The sequence below is a fragment of the Podarcis pityusensis genome (genome assembly GCF_964106645.2).
Source record: "Podarcis pityusensis genome assembly, chromosome: 16".
Taxonomy (NCBI): Eukaryota; Metazoa; Chordata; class Lepidosauria; order Squamata; family Lacertidae; genus Podarcis; species Podarcis pityusensis.
This window is the reverse complement of record NC_138041.1, coordinates 17,047,693-17,062,521: the sequence shown is the minus strand read 5'-3', so window position 1 is coordinate 17,062,521 and position 14,829 is coordinate 17,047,693. Positions and strand designations below refer to the sequence as shown.

The following is a 14,829-nucleotide window of genomic DNA, read 5'->3' as shown; positions in this document are numbered from 1 at the left end:
TAAAATCACAGCATTGTAGAGTTGGAAGGGACCCCAAGTGTAATCTGGTCTACCCCCTCCCCGCAATGCAGGAATCCTGCCCACAGCCACCCCTGGGTGGACTCAGCCCAACAACCTTCTGGTTAACAGCATGACCCACTGTGACATCAGTTTATTAAAAGATTAGGGAAATAAAGGGCTCCTTTATTCATTTTCTCTTTTGGTAGGGGAATGGGGAGGGGACCGGAGCCCCAATTCAGAGGAGGCTGAGTATGTCCTCAGTGCCTTCACAAGCAGACAACGCCTAGAGCAGTCTTGGCCAGTGTGTGGTAGCTGAGCCTGTTGGGAGTTGTAGTTCAAAACAACTGGAGACCAACACATTAGTAAAGGCCGGCCGGGAGCCTCGCCCCAAACCCAAATCCTTCCCCCTTCACAGTTCCAGGGTTGACATCTTGGTAAAACCAGCTCTGCTCTCCTGCCCCCAACCTCCCAGACAAGCGGTGACGAAATTGTGCCCCTCAAAAGAAAAGCCGATAAAAAAGAAGTCCCAAATCACCAGGAAGAAAACACAAGAGGTCACCGCTCTACCTGAGAAAGGCTGTGGTCCTAAAGAATGGCATTGCCTAAAGATTAATAGATGACGAGTATTGGGGGAGGGAAGCCACATGGGTGTATGATTAATTTTCTTTGTTCGGTTATTATTTTGTATTTTTATTTCTAATTGAATAGCGTGTATCTTTGGAATTTTATTTTTTTTAAATTAAAAAAATGACATTGCCATGAAGGGCACATGGCCCAGAAGGGCTGGGTGCTGCTGCTGCTGCCGCTGCTGCTGCTGCTGCCACCCTCGCAGGTCCCTTTCAGAGAGGCAGGTAGAGAGAGTATTCTGAGTGGGCCCACTTCTTCGCTGCCTTGGTCCTTCCGATCATGGGCAGCTTCTGGGTGTAGCGGGAGACGTGGCCGGGGCCGTGGTGGTGCAGGAAAGAGGTCTGGAAGAGGCGCCCCTGGCACCGCCTCTCCGCCTGGCGACCCGCGATCAAGAAGCTGAAGCGAGGCGGCCCCTGGGGGGAGAAGCGGCACTTCTGGAAGACGTCCCGGACGCCCAGGCGGTACCCCTGCTGGCGAGAGGCGCTGCGCGACCGTGCCAGGCTGGCGGGGCGCTGCAGGGGGGCCCGGCTGGCCGAGAACTCCCCACGGGGGCTCTCCTCTTCCCGCGGGCTGACGGTGGCGTTGGCCGTCAGCTGGGGCATCTTGCGGGCCGTCTCCCCGCCCCCAAAGGCCGGTGGCTCCTTTTTGGCGTCCACCACCTTGGGAGTGCTGGCCGGCAGCGGCTCGGCCGGGCACAGCCCCGAACCCGTGCCGAAACGGGTGGCAAGACTGTCCCCAAAGAAGTAGTACAGCTCCTGGTAGATCTCGTTCAACGAGGTGGTGGGGGGCTCCGTGGAGATGCCCACACCGGCCTGGGGCCCACCGCTGCCCAGCTGGAGCAGGTGGCTGGCGATGCCAAAGCCAAACTCCACCTGAGGGTCCTGGAGAGGGCTGAGCCAAGGGCAGCCCTCCCGCGGGCGCCCCTCTGCGCCGGAGCCTTCCGCCTGGGCGGGCGCCGATACAGCCTGCGCCTTCATCTTCAGGAGCCGCTCCACTGCCACCTGGAGGAAGGGAGGAGGAACAGCACATCAAATGAGCATTGGCAGTGGGCAGAAGTGGGCTGGCACATAATGCGCTCGCAGGCTGGGCCTCATTGGGGGCGGGTTATGCAGTGTTTTTCAAACTTGGGTCCCCAGCTGTTGTTGGACTACAACTCCCATTGTCCCTGACCACCGGAAGGTTGGACTATATTTTGCAGGCCGAGATTTCTCAGAAATCACCCCTCCCCTCATTCGTCTCTTTTGAATTTGTTTGTAGATTTGGATTGAGACACTAAGGGACAGATCTCACATCTTTTGAGAGCAGCCTTGGCCTCAGCTGCCAAGTTTTCGAAGCCTTTTGATCTCAATATCTTGGCTATTGGTTATTCCAACTCTTCGCAAATCACCCTTCTTGGAAAAAATGTCACATAAGCTAAAAGTGTTCAAAGGGATTGCGATCCCTTTTTTGTCATTTGGTTTATTTCATATACAAACACAGCAGCTCAGGAGTGTCAGGTCGCACAGGTCTGTGCAAACGTCTGGATTTAGCCCAGTTTAAGATTACTTTTCCCATCTTTTTTCAGAGTATAGAAAATTGTAATTGTTCTGATTTAGACCAGTGGTTCCCAAATGGAGTGGCGCCATTTGGCAGTGGGATTGCAAGGGGTGTCGGGGAGGGGATGGTACTGGAGGTGTCAATGACTATCAGACTTTGAAAAGCTGCTGTCACAGGAACAAGTTAATCGATTTTATTCAGCGTAATTCATTAAACTAACACGTTTTAATTGGATTTTGAATAAACATGCATTGTTTTTACTGTTTTGGGATTTTATTGAGCTTCCTTAGTGGCTCATGCAAACTGTTATTGCAAACAGTGCTTTCTATAGAGTAGGGGGCGCAGGGGATGAGTTTATGGAACCAAAGGGATGGTGGCCCCAAATACCTCTGGATTAGACCATGGAACCCTTTGTAATAATAGATCACACACCCTTTTCCTCTTCCTTTTATTGATGCAGTAAAATTGTGTGGCTGCATCGTATATTTCCTTACTGGCAATAGCGACAACCTATTCTTATCACCCCTTTCTTTTTTTCTGCAACCCTGTTTGTTGTCAATGAAATTCGATTTTAAAAATGAAAAAAGTATCTCATAAGGTATCAGCAGGGACTTACCAGGATGGCTCCATAGACCTTGTGCCCATCAGCCTTCACCTGAGCATTGGACACAGAGTAGTCATCCAGCACGGCCTGCAGGTTTGACCAGTAGGTGGAGAGGTGGGGATAGAGAACCCTCTCCACTGCCTGGGTGAGAAGAGGCGGAGAAACAGAGAGACAGCACAGGTCAGCTGTGCTGGTCACGAGGCTGGGGAAACACAGCCAAGAGGAAGACCACTGTAGCCCCTGCACTGGCCAGGCAAAATCACTGCAGCACGACTTACATGGAGCTGCCCTTGGGCCTGGTTCAGAAGACGCTCTGGCTGGTGCTGAATGGGGTGGCCAGACTGCTGATGGGAGCACCTGCCCAACAACACAGGTCACCAGTGTGGAAACACATGCACAAACTGCCCATCTGCTACCTGCAGTTTCAGTGTCCTTGCATTAATTTACAAATCCCTGAATGACTTACATCCAGGGTACCTAAGGGACTGCCAAAACCCTTCTATTACAGCTTGATCACTAACATCATCTGCAGGAGCATCGCCGGTCATTTCCTGAGTAGACAAAGCTCATTTGGCAATAACAATAAACCTTTAGTGTCACTGGCTCAGTCCTGTGGAACTCTCTGCCACTAGGGATCCAGCAGGCCTTTCTGTGCCAACCGCTGAAAACTTTCCTATTCTGTCAGGTTTATGCAGGCAGTTAAGAATACAGTCATACCTCGGGTTACAGACACTTCAAATTGTGCGTTTTCGAGTTACGGATGTGCCGAAACCCGAAAGCTCCTGGAACAAGTTACTTCCAGGTTTCTGTGCTCGCGCATGCGCAGAAACACCAAATTGCAACCTGCGCATGCACAGATGCGGTGCTGCGGGTTGCGAAAGTGCCTCCTGCACAGATCACGTTCGCAACCTGAGTGTCCACTGTACATTATTTCATCTACGGTTAGCGGTTTTCTAATTTTAACTTTTCCATATGGTTTCTGTTGTATGGTTTTATGTGCAACTGACGCAAATGGCTCTGATATGTCTAATGCATAGGGATATCTTTAAAAAATGTAATAAATAAAATACAAAAATGCCAGTTACCTTCCATCCCAAGGCATGCAGCCCCACAACAGCCCCATAGTGGGAACAGAGCGGGCGGACAGGATCGGCCAGCACTTTCTGCAGTGATAGCAGGATCTGGTGATACAGGCCGCTCACCAAGTCACCGTGAGTCCTGAAAAAGATTTGCAGTGTATGCAGCATATATCAATTTATGGCAGAAGCAAAAGAAAAAAAGGGGGGGGGGGACAACAGGCAGGTCCCTGCCCCAAGGAGCATGCAAACTAGCCCACCCAAGAGAGTCTTCTGAAACGGCTTGCTTAGTGAAGCACTGTTCCTTACTGTGTCTCCTCTCTCTTGGGTGGGCTGGTTTGCAGTGGAATGTAGTGTCAGCCTCAGCTATATAAACCTGATTTGTCAGGATAGACAAGCAACATTTTAAAAGACCTTTATTTTAAGATATTATTATTATTATTATTATTATTATTATTTGCAAGACACTCGTTTGGGCACCATTGTTTTCTGCTTGTCAAGACTACAAATTCAACAGGGCTTTGTTTGTTTGTTTTGTTGCTATTTTATTTATGTTGCTAATATTGTTTTATAGATATGAATGCTGTCATACTCTGTGAATCCTATAATACAATTTTTGGTGTAACTGTGATGTTTAGCTTATTTTTTAGTTGTTTTGTTAATAGTGTTACATAGATGGCAACTGTTTTATTTGTGATTGTTTTACTGATGATTTGTTGTGTTCTATACCATTTATACTGTATTCATGATGTTCCATTATGTTATTTTTATCTTTCATTTGTAAGCTGCTTTGGGATTTATTTGAATAAAAAGCTCAACCGATGGGACAGTGCATGTCTGGATAAAAGAAAATATTTCTTCATGGAACACATTTGCTAAACTGTGGAACTCACTCCCCCAGAATGTCAGGATGAAGCTAGGGTGTGTGTACTGGCTTTGGTGTGGCAGGAATATAGCCTACTGCCGAGGGTCATGTCTGCTCCTCTGTCCACGATTGCCTCTAACGCCATCCATGAGGCCAGGCATAGGCAAACTTGGCCCTCCAGCTGTTTTGGGACTACAACTCCCATGATCCCTAGCTAGCAGGACCGGTGGTCAGGGACGATGTGAATTGTAGTCCAAAACATTGGAGAACTGAGTTTGCCTATGCCTGCATGAGGCTCCCTTAAACTTGCCAATGACCGAATGTGGCCCCCGGACTTTTGCGCTAGATAAAATAATCGAATTGTAGCATTGGAAGGGGCCCCCAATGGTCATCTGGACCAACCCACAACTGGAAAATCCCTGACACCTGTTAAAAAAAAAAGCAGAGTCCACAAGACATTTCAGAAGGTGACATCCCAAAGACGACGGTGCACCTCCCAGCCAGTTGCCTCAGCAGGAAACCGGGGGGTGGGGGAGGCTCTCCCTGCCCCAAAGGAGGAAATGGCGTACCAGAAGATGTGTCCCAGCAGCATGGCTGCGTAGTCACGCAGGGTCCAGTGATCATTGAGGGGGTTGATAGAAGCCGCCAGGGGTTCCAGGACGCAGTACATGACACTGGCAATGAGGCTCTTGACGTAGGAGCCAAGGCACAGGTAGGGGTTCTGGATGAGGCTCTTGGCCACGTGCAGAAGGCGGTTCAGCTGCTCCAGGTCGTGGCTCACGGACTTGACCTGCCAGGGGATCCAGGAGAGGAAAGGCAGGTTCAGAAGCCAGCCTCGAACCAAGCAGAGGACCCGGCCGTACATCACCCTCTGGGCAGCCCTCAGGCCTTAGCCGACTGGCACACAGCCTCTCCCTCAAGGGTGGGCACCCCTCGCAGCCTGGAGATGCCTTCCTTCCTACCTAACCTTACAGCGGTTGTAAACACAACCTCCTTCTCTCATTCCCACATAGGCCCTAAATGTCTGAGAGGTGGCCTTCTTTCCCACAGTCCCTCCTAGGTGTTAAGGTCAGCAGAGAGGGGCCCTCTTGGTTGTTCCATCCCACTCAGAAACTCAAAGGGTCGGTACACCTTCTCTGTGGCAGCCGCAAAGTTGTGGAACTCCCTCCCCACAGAGGTGAGCCCGGCGCCTTCACTCCACAGCTTTCGGCAAATGTTGAAGACGCAACCTTTGGCATCTGCAGTGTGTGCTTTTAGGAACCAAGTTGTATTCTTGTAAACATAATACGTTTCAACTGTTTTTTGATTATGAATTTTATTTTTTCCATCCTTTCTTTAAAAAAAAAGAAAAGTTTTCCTCAGAATTTTCAATCAGATATTTAATCTGGTTAAACCAAGCATCAAGGTATATTGATACACCAGCAGAAAATAAACTAGGTTTTAAATTGTTGTAACCCACTCTGGGAACTGCTAATAATAATCCATTCTCACACATAATAAGCTTTGGGTATTTGAAGACGACCATCATATCCCCTCCCTGTCTCCTCTTCTCCAGGCTAAACATCCCTAGTTCCCTCAACTGTTCCTTACAAGATGCTGTTTCCAGGCCCTTTATCATTCTGGTCTCCCTCCTCTGAGCACATTCTTGTGAGTGAGCTGAGGTTCCTGCCAGCTTTCACAGAAAGTGCCACTCCAAAGAACACCTACAGGTCTCATGGTTGTTGCAGAAGCGCTTCCCAAGGGGTGGGGAGAAACTGGGCACTTGCCACTCAACTCACCCCGCTCACAACGTAGACAAAGTAAGGCAGGAGAGCTGCGATCTTCGAGTTGGTTTGCAGGTCCTGAAGAGCCACCTGAGCAGGAGGGAAGTGGAAAGGTTAGGGGGCTGGCAAGGTGGGGGGCAGAGGGTGGTGCCCTTGGATGGGTGAGACTTAATTCTGCATGGTTAAAGCACCATACTCCATAAGAACATAAGAAGAGCCTGCTGAATGGCTCAAGCAGGCCAGCATCCTGCTCTCAGATGCCTGTGGTGAAAACCACAAGCAGAATTCAAGCCCCAGAACCCTCTCCCTTCCTGTGGTTCCCATCAAATGGTATTCAGAAGCATTTACTGCCTCCTAACAGCAAAGGCAGAGCATAGACATCATGGCTAATAGCCATTGATAGCCTTCTCCTTCATGAATTCATCCAATCCTCTTCTAAAGCAAATTAAGTGGTGGCTCCAATCATGGCCTCCTGCAGGGGGGAGTTCCATAGTTTATGCTCTGTGTGGGGAAAAGTACTTTCTTTAACCTGTCCTTAACTTTCCAACATTCAGCTTCGTTGGATGACCACAAGTCACGAGAGTGCTTGGTCTGACTCATAGCTGAATACTGATTCCCAGTTCATGCCCACTCCTTTTCCCTTCCAAAGGAAGTAAACATCAATGGAGTCAGGGCCTGTTGCATCCTGGGAATAAATGGAATGGGCCTCGCTTCAATTATGATGGTGTGAAATAAAGGATATAAGAAAGAACAATGATACACAAATAGCCCCTGCCAGCTGGGGCTAATGGGTACCGTTGTACTAAACTACTACTGAGCTAGGTTCAAGGCTGTTGTATTATTTATAAAGCCCTGAACCACTTTGGTCTTTTCTATTCCATGGTTGGCAAACACTGGTCGGGATGCACTTCCAAAACTCCAGGCCGCAAACCCAAATGCTCCCCAAACCACTCTCACCACCACTTTGCACTTGACCTGTCTGAGGTTGCGCCCAGACCAGAAAATATCTGCTTCTTCCTTTTTATCCACCCAGCACAATTCTGCTCTCTGATTCCACCTGTGGCCCCAGCTGTTGCTTTGTCTGCTCCCTCACCCCTCTACTCATTGCCCACCTTCATCAGCTGGGGGTCGTCCCCCAACACGGCCCGAGTCACGTGCTGGTAATACTTCAGCAGGTCGTCTGTCAGGGCTGAGACGGCGCTGGGCACTGGAAGGATGAGAGGGAGAGATTTGTGGGGGCTGTAGCGGGTGGGGGAAAAGGAAGCAACCAACAAACAGGGTTCCTTTCAGAAACTGCAATGCGCTCCATGTGGGGCTTCCCTTGCGCTTGATCCGCAAGCTGCAAAATGCTGCAGCATAATTGCTGAGAGGCGTGAGGCCTGAGGTTTATCACCTCAGTCCGGCACAGTTCAGCAATCCATTGCTTCCTTGTCGCCTGGGCCCATGGAGCAGAAGGTCGGGGCGCTTCAACTGGCCACACAGAGCCAGGGCATTTTTCAACCCGAGGGCCACATTCCCTTCTGTGTGACCTTTCAAGGGCCATGCACCACTATTGAGCGGGTCCTAACATACCTCACAAACTTGTTTTTGCAAGGCAGAGGGGGAGGGAGAAAGACATTGATTTCCCTGGAGGAAAGGTGGGGTATAAATGTAATAAACAACAAATTACAAAAAACAACATTAAAGCCTGGAATTCGTTTTGGGGGGCAGGGGGGGAGAGAAGCAGGGTTGTTGTTGTTGTTATTATTATTTCAAATAAATACAACTAAGCAAACTGTTCTTACCAGAGCCTTGTGGTTCCAAGTTTCCTTTCCCATCTAGGTAAGAAACATGAACTAGAAAGAGAGGAAAGAGAAGAGGGTCCATGGTTTAGCTGCTCAACCCAGCCTTGGACTACTGCAATGTGCTGTGCATGGGGCTGCCCCCTTGAAGGCAACTCAGAAACTTCTATTGGTCCAAAATGCAGCAGCCAGATTACTGCCTGGGGTTCCATTTAGATCTCAAATAATTCATTGCTTGAAAACAACTTGCACCGGTTGCCAGCCCTTTTCCAGGCCCGATTCAAGGTGATTGGGTTAGTACTTTAAACCCGAAGCAACTCAGGCCCCAAATACCAAAAAGACAGCCTCCTTCCCTGCAGATCCTCTCAGGTGCTAAGGTTGGTGGAGGGGCAGAGCCATTTTGGCACCGAAGGCGAACCACAAAATGGCGGTCTCCCCTCCATCCCCCCCAGGTAAGAAGGGGTGGGGACATATCTACATTAGGAACAAAAGGGGAAGACAAGAACTACATTGGGATCTGCTGCCCCTGTGGACCCTGCTGCCTGGGGCAGGCGTCTCACCCCTTTGCCCTGCACTCCCCACCCCATGAGGCCTACCTCTCACAGCTGCTTCAGCACAGCCCTTGGGGATGTTGGTGGCCAAAGCCAGCTCCACCAGGTTGACCTCACGATCCTCCTGGAAGTACAGTTCGCCGTCTTTGATGGCACGGAATGGGAGGGCGTCCTGAGAGCCATAGCCACACACCGCCTGCAACAGATTGGACACCCTCAGTCTCTCAAGGCCGCCAACCTTGCAAAGCAGCCCCAAGAGCAGCAGACTCTCTCTCTCACACACACACCCCATTTCCTAACTGGCCTGCCAACCAATTAAAGAGGACCCCTTGAGGTGGCTACTAATCTGCCTGGTTTTAGTTGATAACATGAAAGGCTTGTTGGATCAGGCCAATGGCCCATCTAGTCCAGCATCCTGTTCTCACAGTGGCCAACTGTTTTTGGGAAACCCGCAAACAGGCCCCAAGCACAAGAGCCAGATCTCCCGTCCTGTGGTTCCCAGCAAATGGTATTCATAATAATAATAAGTTTTATTTATACCCCACCCTCCCCAGCTAAGACAGGGCTCAGGGCGGCTAACACCAGGTATAAAAACAATTGATTAAAATACAACTTAAAAACAAGATTAAAATACAACATTAAAATGCAGCCTCACTTCAGTAGAAACTCAAATCAAAAACTTTTTGGGGATGAAAACGTCAAATCTTCACCAAGGCCAAATATCCAGACTGGTCCTACGTGGGCCAGGGAAGTCCCCAAATAGGAGTTCCATCACAGAAGGAGAAAGGAAAAAGGAAAGAGGGGAAGGGGATCAAGTTGATTCCAAGCCAAAGGCCAGGCGGAACAACTCTGTCTTACAGGCCCTGTGGAAAGAAATCAGATCCTGCAGGGCCCTGGTCTCATGAGACAGAGCGTTCCACCAGTGTTGAAAAGGCCTTGGCTCTGGTTGAGGCTAATCTGACTTCCTTAGGGCCCGGGACCTCTAGGGTGTTGCTATTTATGGACCTTAAGGTCCTCCGCCGGGCATACCGGGAGAGGCGGTCCCAGGAGAGGGTCCTGGGCCGTGAAGGGCTCCAGAAGCATTACTGACTGCCAAAGGAGAGCACAACCACTGTGGCTAGCCATCATGGATAGCCTCCATTAATCAGTCCATGAATTTGGACATCCAATGAATCTGATGGCTGAAAGATCAAAGAAAATACTTCTCTGCACAGAACATAGTTCAGCTACGGAACTTGCTCCCACAAGAAGCAGCGACGACCAACAGCTCAGGTGGCTTTAAAAGCCATGGAGAAAAAGCTAATCAATCCATGGCTGCTACCCATGATGGTTATCCTCTGCCTCCATTGTCAGGGGCAGTAAATGCTTCTGCATACCAGCTGCTGGAAACTGCAGGACGGAAGAGGGCTCTTGTGCTTGGGTCCTACTTGAAGGTTTCCCAATAAGGCACCTGGTTGGCCACTGTGAGAACAGCATGCTGAACTAGTTGGGCCACTGACCTGATCCAACAGGAGCTTGTGTTCTTACGCTCCTTTGCATCTTACGTCCCTCCAGCCTGGGCGAAAGCAGCACCTTAAATCATTCTAACTATCAAGGAGCTTCCTGGCTTTTAGCTGCTGCCAAGAGGGAAGGTGTCCAGAGAGGGGTCCATTTGGGGCCAGCTGATTTGCCCAGTTCTCAAGACAGCCAGGCCTCCCGGGTTCACCTCGACATTGCTCCAGCGCAGGGCGCGATTGAAGTCCTCTACCGTCAGCTTTCTCCGTTTGGTGTGTTTCATGAACTGGGAACTGTTCTGAAAGCAAGAGGGAAGAACATACAAAAAGGCACATCGGATGAAGTCAGGTCCTTGGGATGTCTATCACGGTACTGTCTGCTCCAGGTGTGCCCCCTCCCCCACTGTGGACCTTCAGGCATCCTTAGACTACAACAGGTTGGGGCTGATGGGAATAGTAGTCCAAAATGACCATGCTGCCCACAACTGATGGGAGTTCAGGTCCAAAATATTTAAAGGGCACCAGGTGGAAAAAGCAAGCGAATGCACTTTCAGCATACATTGTTGGTTCCCTTGGCTTTTCTTACATACATATCTGAATTTTTAAAAATGTATAATTTTTATGTCATTGCAGGTTTGATTTCACGTTTTTCTTTTCTTTTTAAACCTAAGGAATGGGGGAAATTAGTAAAGGTAAGGGACCCCTGGGCGGTTAAGTCCAGTCAAAGGCAACTATGGGGATGCGGCGCTCATCTTGCGTTCAGGCTGAGGGAGCCGGCATTTGTCCACAGACAGCTTTCCAGGTCATGTGGCCAGCAGGACTAAACCGCTTCGAAACACCATGACAAGTGCCAGAGCACACGGAAATGCCATTTACCTTCCTGCCACAGCAGTACCTATTTATCTACTTGCACTGGTATGCTTTTGAACTGCTAAGTTGGCAGGAGCTGGGACAGAGCAACGGGAGCTCACTCCGTTATAGGGATTCGAACCGCCAACCTTCCAATCAGCAAGCCCAACTAGCTGATCAGTCACCAAAATAGTGTCCTATTGGCAAACTGGGGCTGGGAAGGAGACAGATCGTCAACAGCAGGAGAGATGGAGGGTGCAAAGCTGGCCCCTCTGTTTCCCAGAATCCTCAGGACTGGACCCACTACGACTTTCCTCACCTGAGTGGCTTCTCGCAGGCGGTAACAGACATCTTCAGCCAGGAGGGAGGCCACCTCGTCCGTCAGCTCCACCCCGGTGCTCTCAGCCATCAGCCGCACCGACTCCCGCGGGATCTCCACAAAGCGGCGCTCCTCCCTATCCGACATGGCTGTGGCAGCTGGACAGGTAAGCGGGCTTCACTGAGGCCTACATTAAAGAGAGGTTGAGCATGAGGCGAGAGAGACAGTGGGGGTGTAGTGGTTGGTGCCAGACTAGGACCTAGGAGACCAGGGTTCAATCCCCACTTGGCCTGGAAGTTCACTCGGGTAATCTTGAGCCAGTAATTGCATCTCAGCCTAACCTACCTCATGGGGTTGTTGTGAGGATTAAATGGGGAGGGGGAATTTTATTTATTTATTCGATTTCGCACAATTTATACACTGCTTGACTGTAATGGAAACCTCAAAGAAGTTTACAAAAAAGAGTAAAATTCAAGATAAATTTACAATAGTTTAAAAACATACAAAAAGTTAAAACAAATTGAAATTCACATTAGCATTTCTAAGCATCTGGGAAGGGTTAGAATGCTTTTGGCAGGCACCAAAAAGAATACAGTGAAGGTGCCTGTTTGGTATCAGTAGGAAGGCAGTTCTAAAAGGTAAGTGCTGCCACACAAAAAGATCAAGTTCTTAGAAAGGCCGGACAGGTATTATGTGGCACTTGTAATAGTGCCCATTTTGCCAAGCAAAGAAGTCAAGTGGGTATATATAGGGAATATGAATGTGGCCTTTGTCTGACAGCCTATGTACTGAAAGGCTCAGTGACAATGAATCTATCTTTTTTAGTTATTTTTATTTCATAAAGTGTATCTGCTGCTTGATTGTAGAAGAACCTTCAGAGTGGTTTACTAAAAGGAATCTATTATGCACCTATATGGTCCCAGGTTCAACTCTCAAAGGCATCTCCAAGAAGGGCTGGGTTGAGATTTCTTGAATGAAACCCCTGACAGCTGCTGCCAGTCAGTGTAACAGACAATTCTGAACAATCTGACTTGGTATAAAGCAGCTTCTGACCTCCTAACACCTTGCGCAATTTTAATCTGGCCAGTGTCTACAGTAGAACTGCATCTGGGAACTACCTGGGCTCCACCACAGAAGCAAAAGGAGTGGGGGGGGACCTCAAGAATAATAATAATAATAATAATTTGGGGTCTTAGGTTACAGGCTACGTATGGTATGAAGGCACACCAGGCCGCTATCATTCTTCCACCTAAGCAGGGCATGGTCTATTTACTGCCTGATTGTGAAATGGAGACCCCACCATGTGATCCACATCTACAATGCTGTGAGTGGCAGGAAAGTGGCAGAAATAATGTATCGTAACCGACGGGGTGAGCTCCCGTTGCTCGGTCCTTGCTCCTGCCAACCTAGCAGTTCGAAAGTACATCAAAGTGCAAGTAGATAAATAGGTACTGCTCTGGCAGGAAGGTGAACGGCGTTTCCGTGTGCTGCTCTGGTTCTCCAGAAGCGGCTTAGTCATGCTGGCCACATTACCCGGAAGCTGTACGCTGGCTCCCTCGGCCAATAAAGCAAGATGAGCGCCGCAACCCCAGAATCGGTCACGACTGGAACTAATGGTCAGGGGTCCCTTTACCTTTACCTAACCGAATCTGGGACCTTCAGTACAAAAGAAGAGCCTGCTGGATCAGGCCAGTGGCTCATCTACTCCAGCATCCTGTTCTCTCAGGGGGCAACCAGATGCCTGTAGGAAACAGGCTAGCCAGCTCTTTCCCTTACTGTGGCTTCCAGCAACTGGTATTCACAAGCATCTATGGCATAGCCATTGTGGCTAGTAGTCACTGATAGCTTTATATTCTATGACCTTAGTGTGTAATAAATGAACCATTCGATTAATACTACTACTATTAATAGTGTCACCACCAGCAAAAGAAAAAAAAAAACACAACAGCAATAATTGTAAGGGAATAAAACAAACCTCTCCATTATCTCCCGCCTTCCAGTCGCCATTGCCAAGCTCCCTCTTCCCGCCCCCCGGCCCGCCCCCAGCCCCATAGGGGTAAACGTTCATTCAAAATTGGGAAGAGATATTGGAAGGAAAGGAGAGCTGGATCCTTGAGAGGATGCACAAAGAGTTTCTTTACAATTCTGTACAGCATGAGACGCTTGATCACAGGGTCGTGAGTTCGAGCCCCACGTGCAGCAAAGGATTCCCGAACTGCAGGGAGTTGGACTAGATGACCCTCGGGGTCCCTTCCAGCTCTACACTTCTATGATTCCATAATTGCATGCGGGGAGGGGGGGAGGAATGGGAGCAACCTTAGAGCCGCCGCCCGGATAATAGAAAGCGGCAAGCGAAGTGGAAAGAAGTTACCTGCTTCCCAGCTCCAAGACCTCTGCCGTCTCCAACCACGCCTTTCTTTGTGGCTCAGCCAATCAGCAGCAGCAGCTCGGCGAGAAGCAGGGCCGCGTAGCTCACCAGAGCTCCTATTGGCCCCGCTGTCGCAGTGCCTCGTCGCCACGGTACGAAGGAAGGGCAGAAGCCGCCGGTGTTGCCAGAATCCCGTCATGTGACAGAGCGAGGTCAGCCGCTTAAAGGGGCAGCAACTCTGAAGCAGCCGCGTTTAAGCAACGGAATTTTGTTGCGGCGACTCGTATAGTTAATTCTGACATGAGCTTAGCTACATAGATGCATGAAGTTGGTAGGTATATGGAGCATACGAGGTGCAAAGGGATGGGAGGGAGTTATAATTAATGGGTTGAGTTCAACTCACAGAGTAGACCCATTGAAATGAATGGATCTTAGTTATGTCCATCATTTCAGTGAGCCTACTCTGAGTAGCACTATCATTGGATCCAACCCAGTGGGGCCAAGCAAGCATGAAATTGTAATGGGACAATTCAAATACAGCTGCACTAATGTAGCTACACAGCATGCATTTAAAGCACATTCAGTGCATGTTTAAAGCACGTGACCCAAGGAATCCTGGGAGCTTTAGTTTCCCCACCAGAGAGCCAGGATTCCAAGCACCTGTAACAGACTACAGTTCCCAGGATTCTTTGGGGGAAACCATGTACTTTAAATGTGCACTAGATGTGCTTTTAATGTATGGTTTGGGTATGCCCACAGTGATCAACCTCGGATGACTGTTACACCAGTTGCTGCTGTTGTGATTGGCCATGGTTTTGTAGTTGCATTGATTTACATTTCAGTGGAATTGCCAGACTGTCCCACTTGCATTTCATAGCCCTTTACAACACAAAAGCTTGTGTCAGAACAAATATTGGTGGAATCTTTGAGGTACAAGACTTTGGTCACATTCATACCATACATTTAAAGGGCTGTGAGACCGCTTGAAACAGTCATG

General features: G+C 49.2%; 1 protein-coding gene across 3 annotated transcripts; it reads right to left on the bottom strand.

The window, feature by feature from the left end:
* Window positions 1–136: 136 nt before the first annotated feature.
* On the bottom strand, window positions 137–13,966 carry TAF6L (TATA-box binding protein associated factor 6 like). 3 transcript variants are annotated; one of them, XM_080984252.1, is made up of 11 exons: window positions 13,836–13,966; window positions 11,465–11,651; window positions 10,509–10,595; window positions 8,849–8,999; window positions 8,256–8,306; window positions 7,584–7,678; window positions 6,487–6,561; window positions 5,278–5,498; window positions 3,853–3,985; window positions 2,780–2,908; window positions 137–1,628 (listed from the first exon to the last, which is right to left on the bottom strand). In XM_080984252.1, the coding sequence occupies exons 2-11, from the start codon at window positions 11,609–11,611 to the stop codon at window positions 840–842; spliced, it is 1,878 nt and encodes a 625-aa protein (XP_080840378.1). In that variant the 5' UTR covers window positions 11,612–11,651; window positions 13,836–13,966; the 3' UTR covers window positions 137–839. The 3 variants fall into 3 exon arrangements, with proteins under 3 accessions (XP_080840378.1, XP_080840379.1, XP_080840380.1); XM_080984253.1 differs by lacking the exon at window positions 13,836–13,966 and adding an exon at window positions 13,781–13,813; XM_080984254.1 differs by lacking the exon at window positions 13,836–13,966 and adding an exon at window positions 13,440–13,495.
* Between the last annotated feature and the right edge of the window lie 863 nt (window positions 13,967–14,829).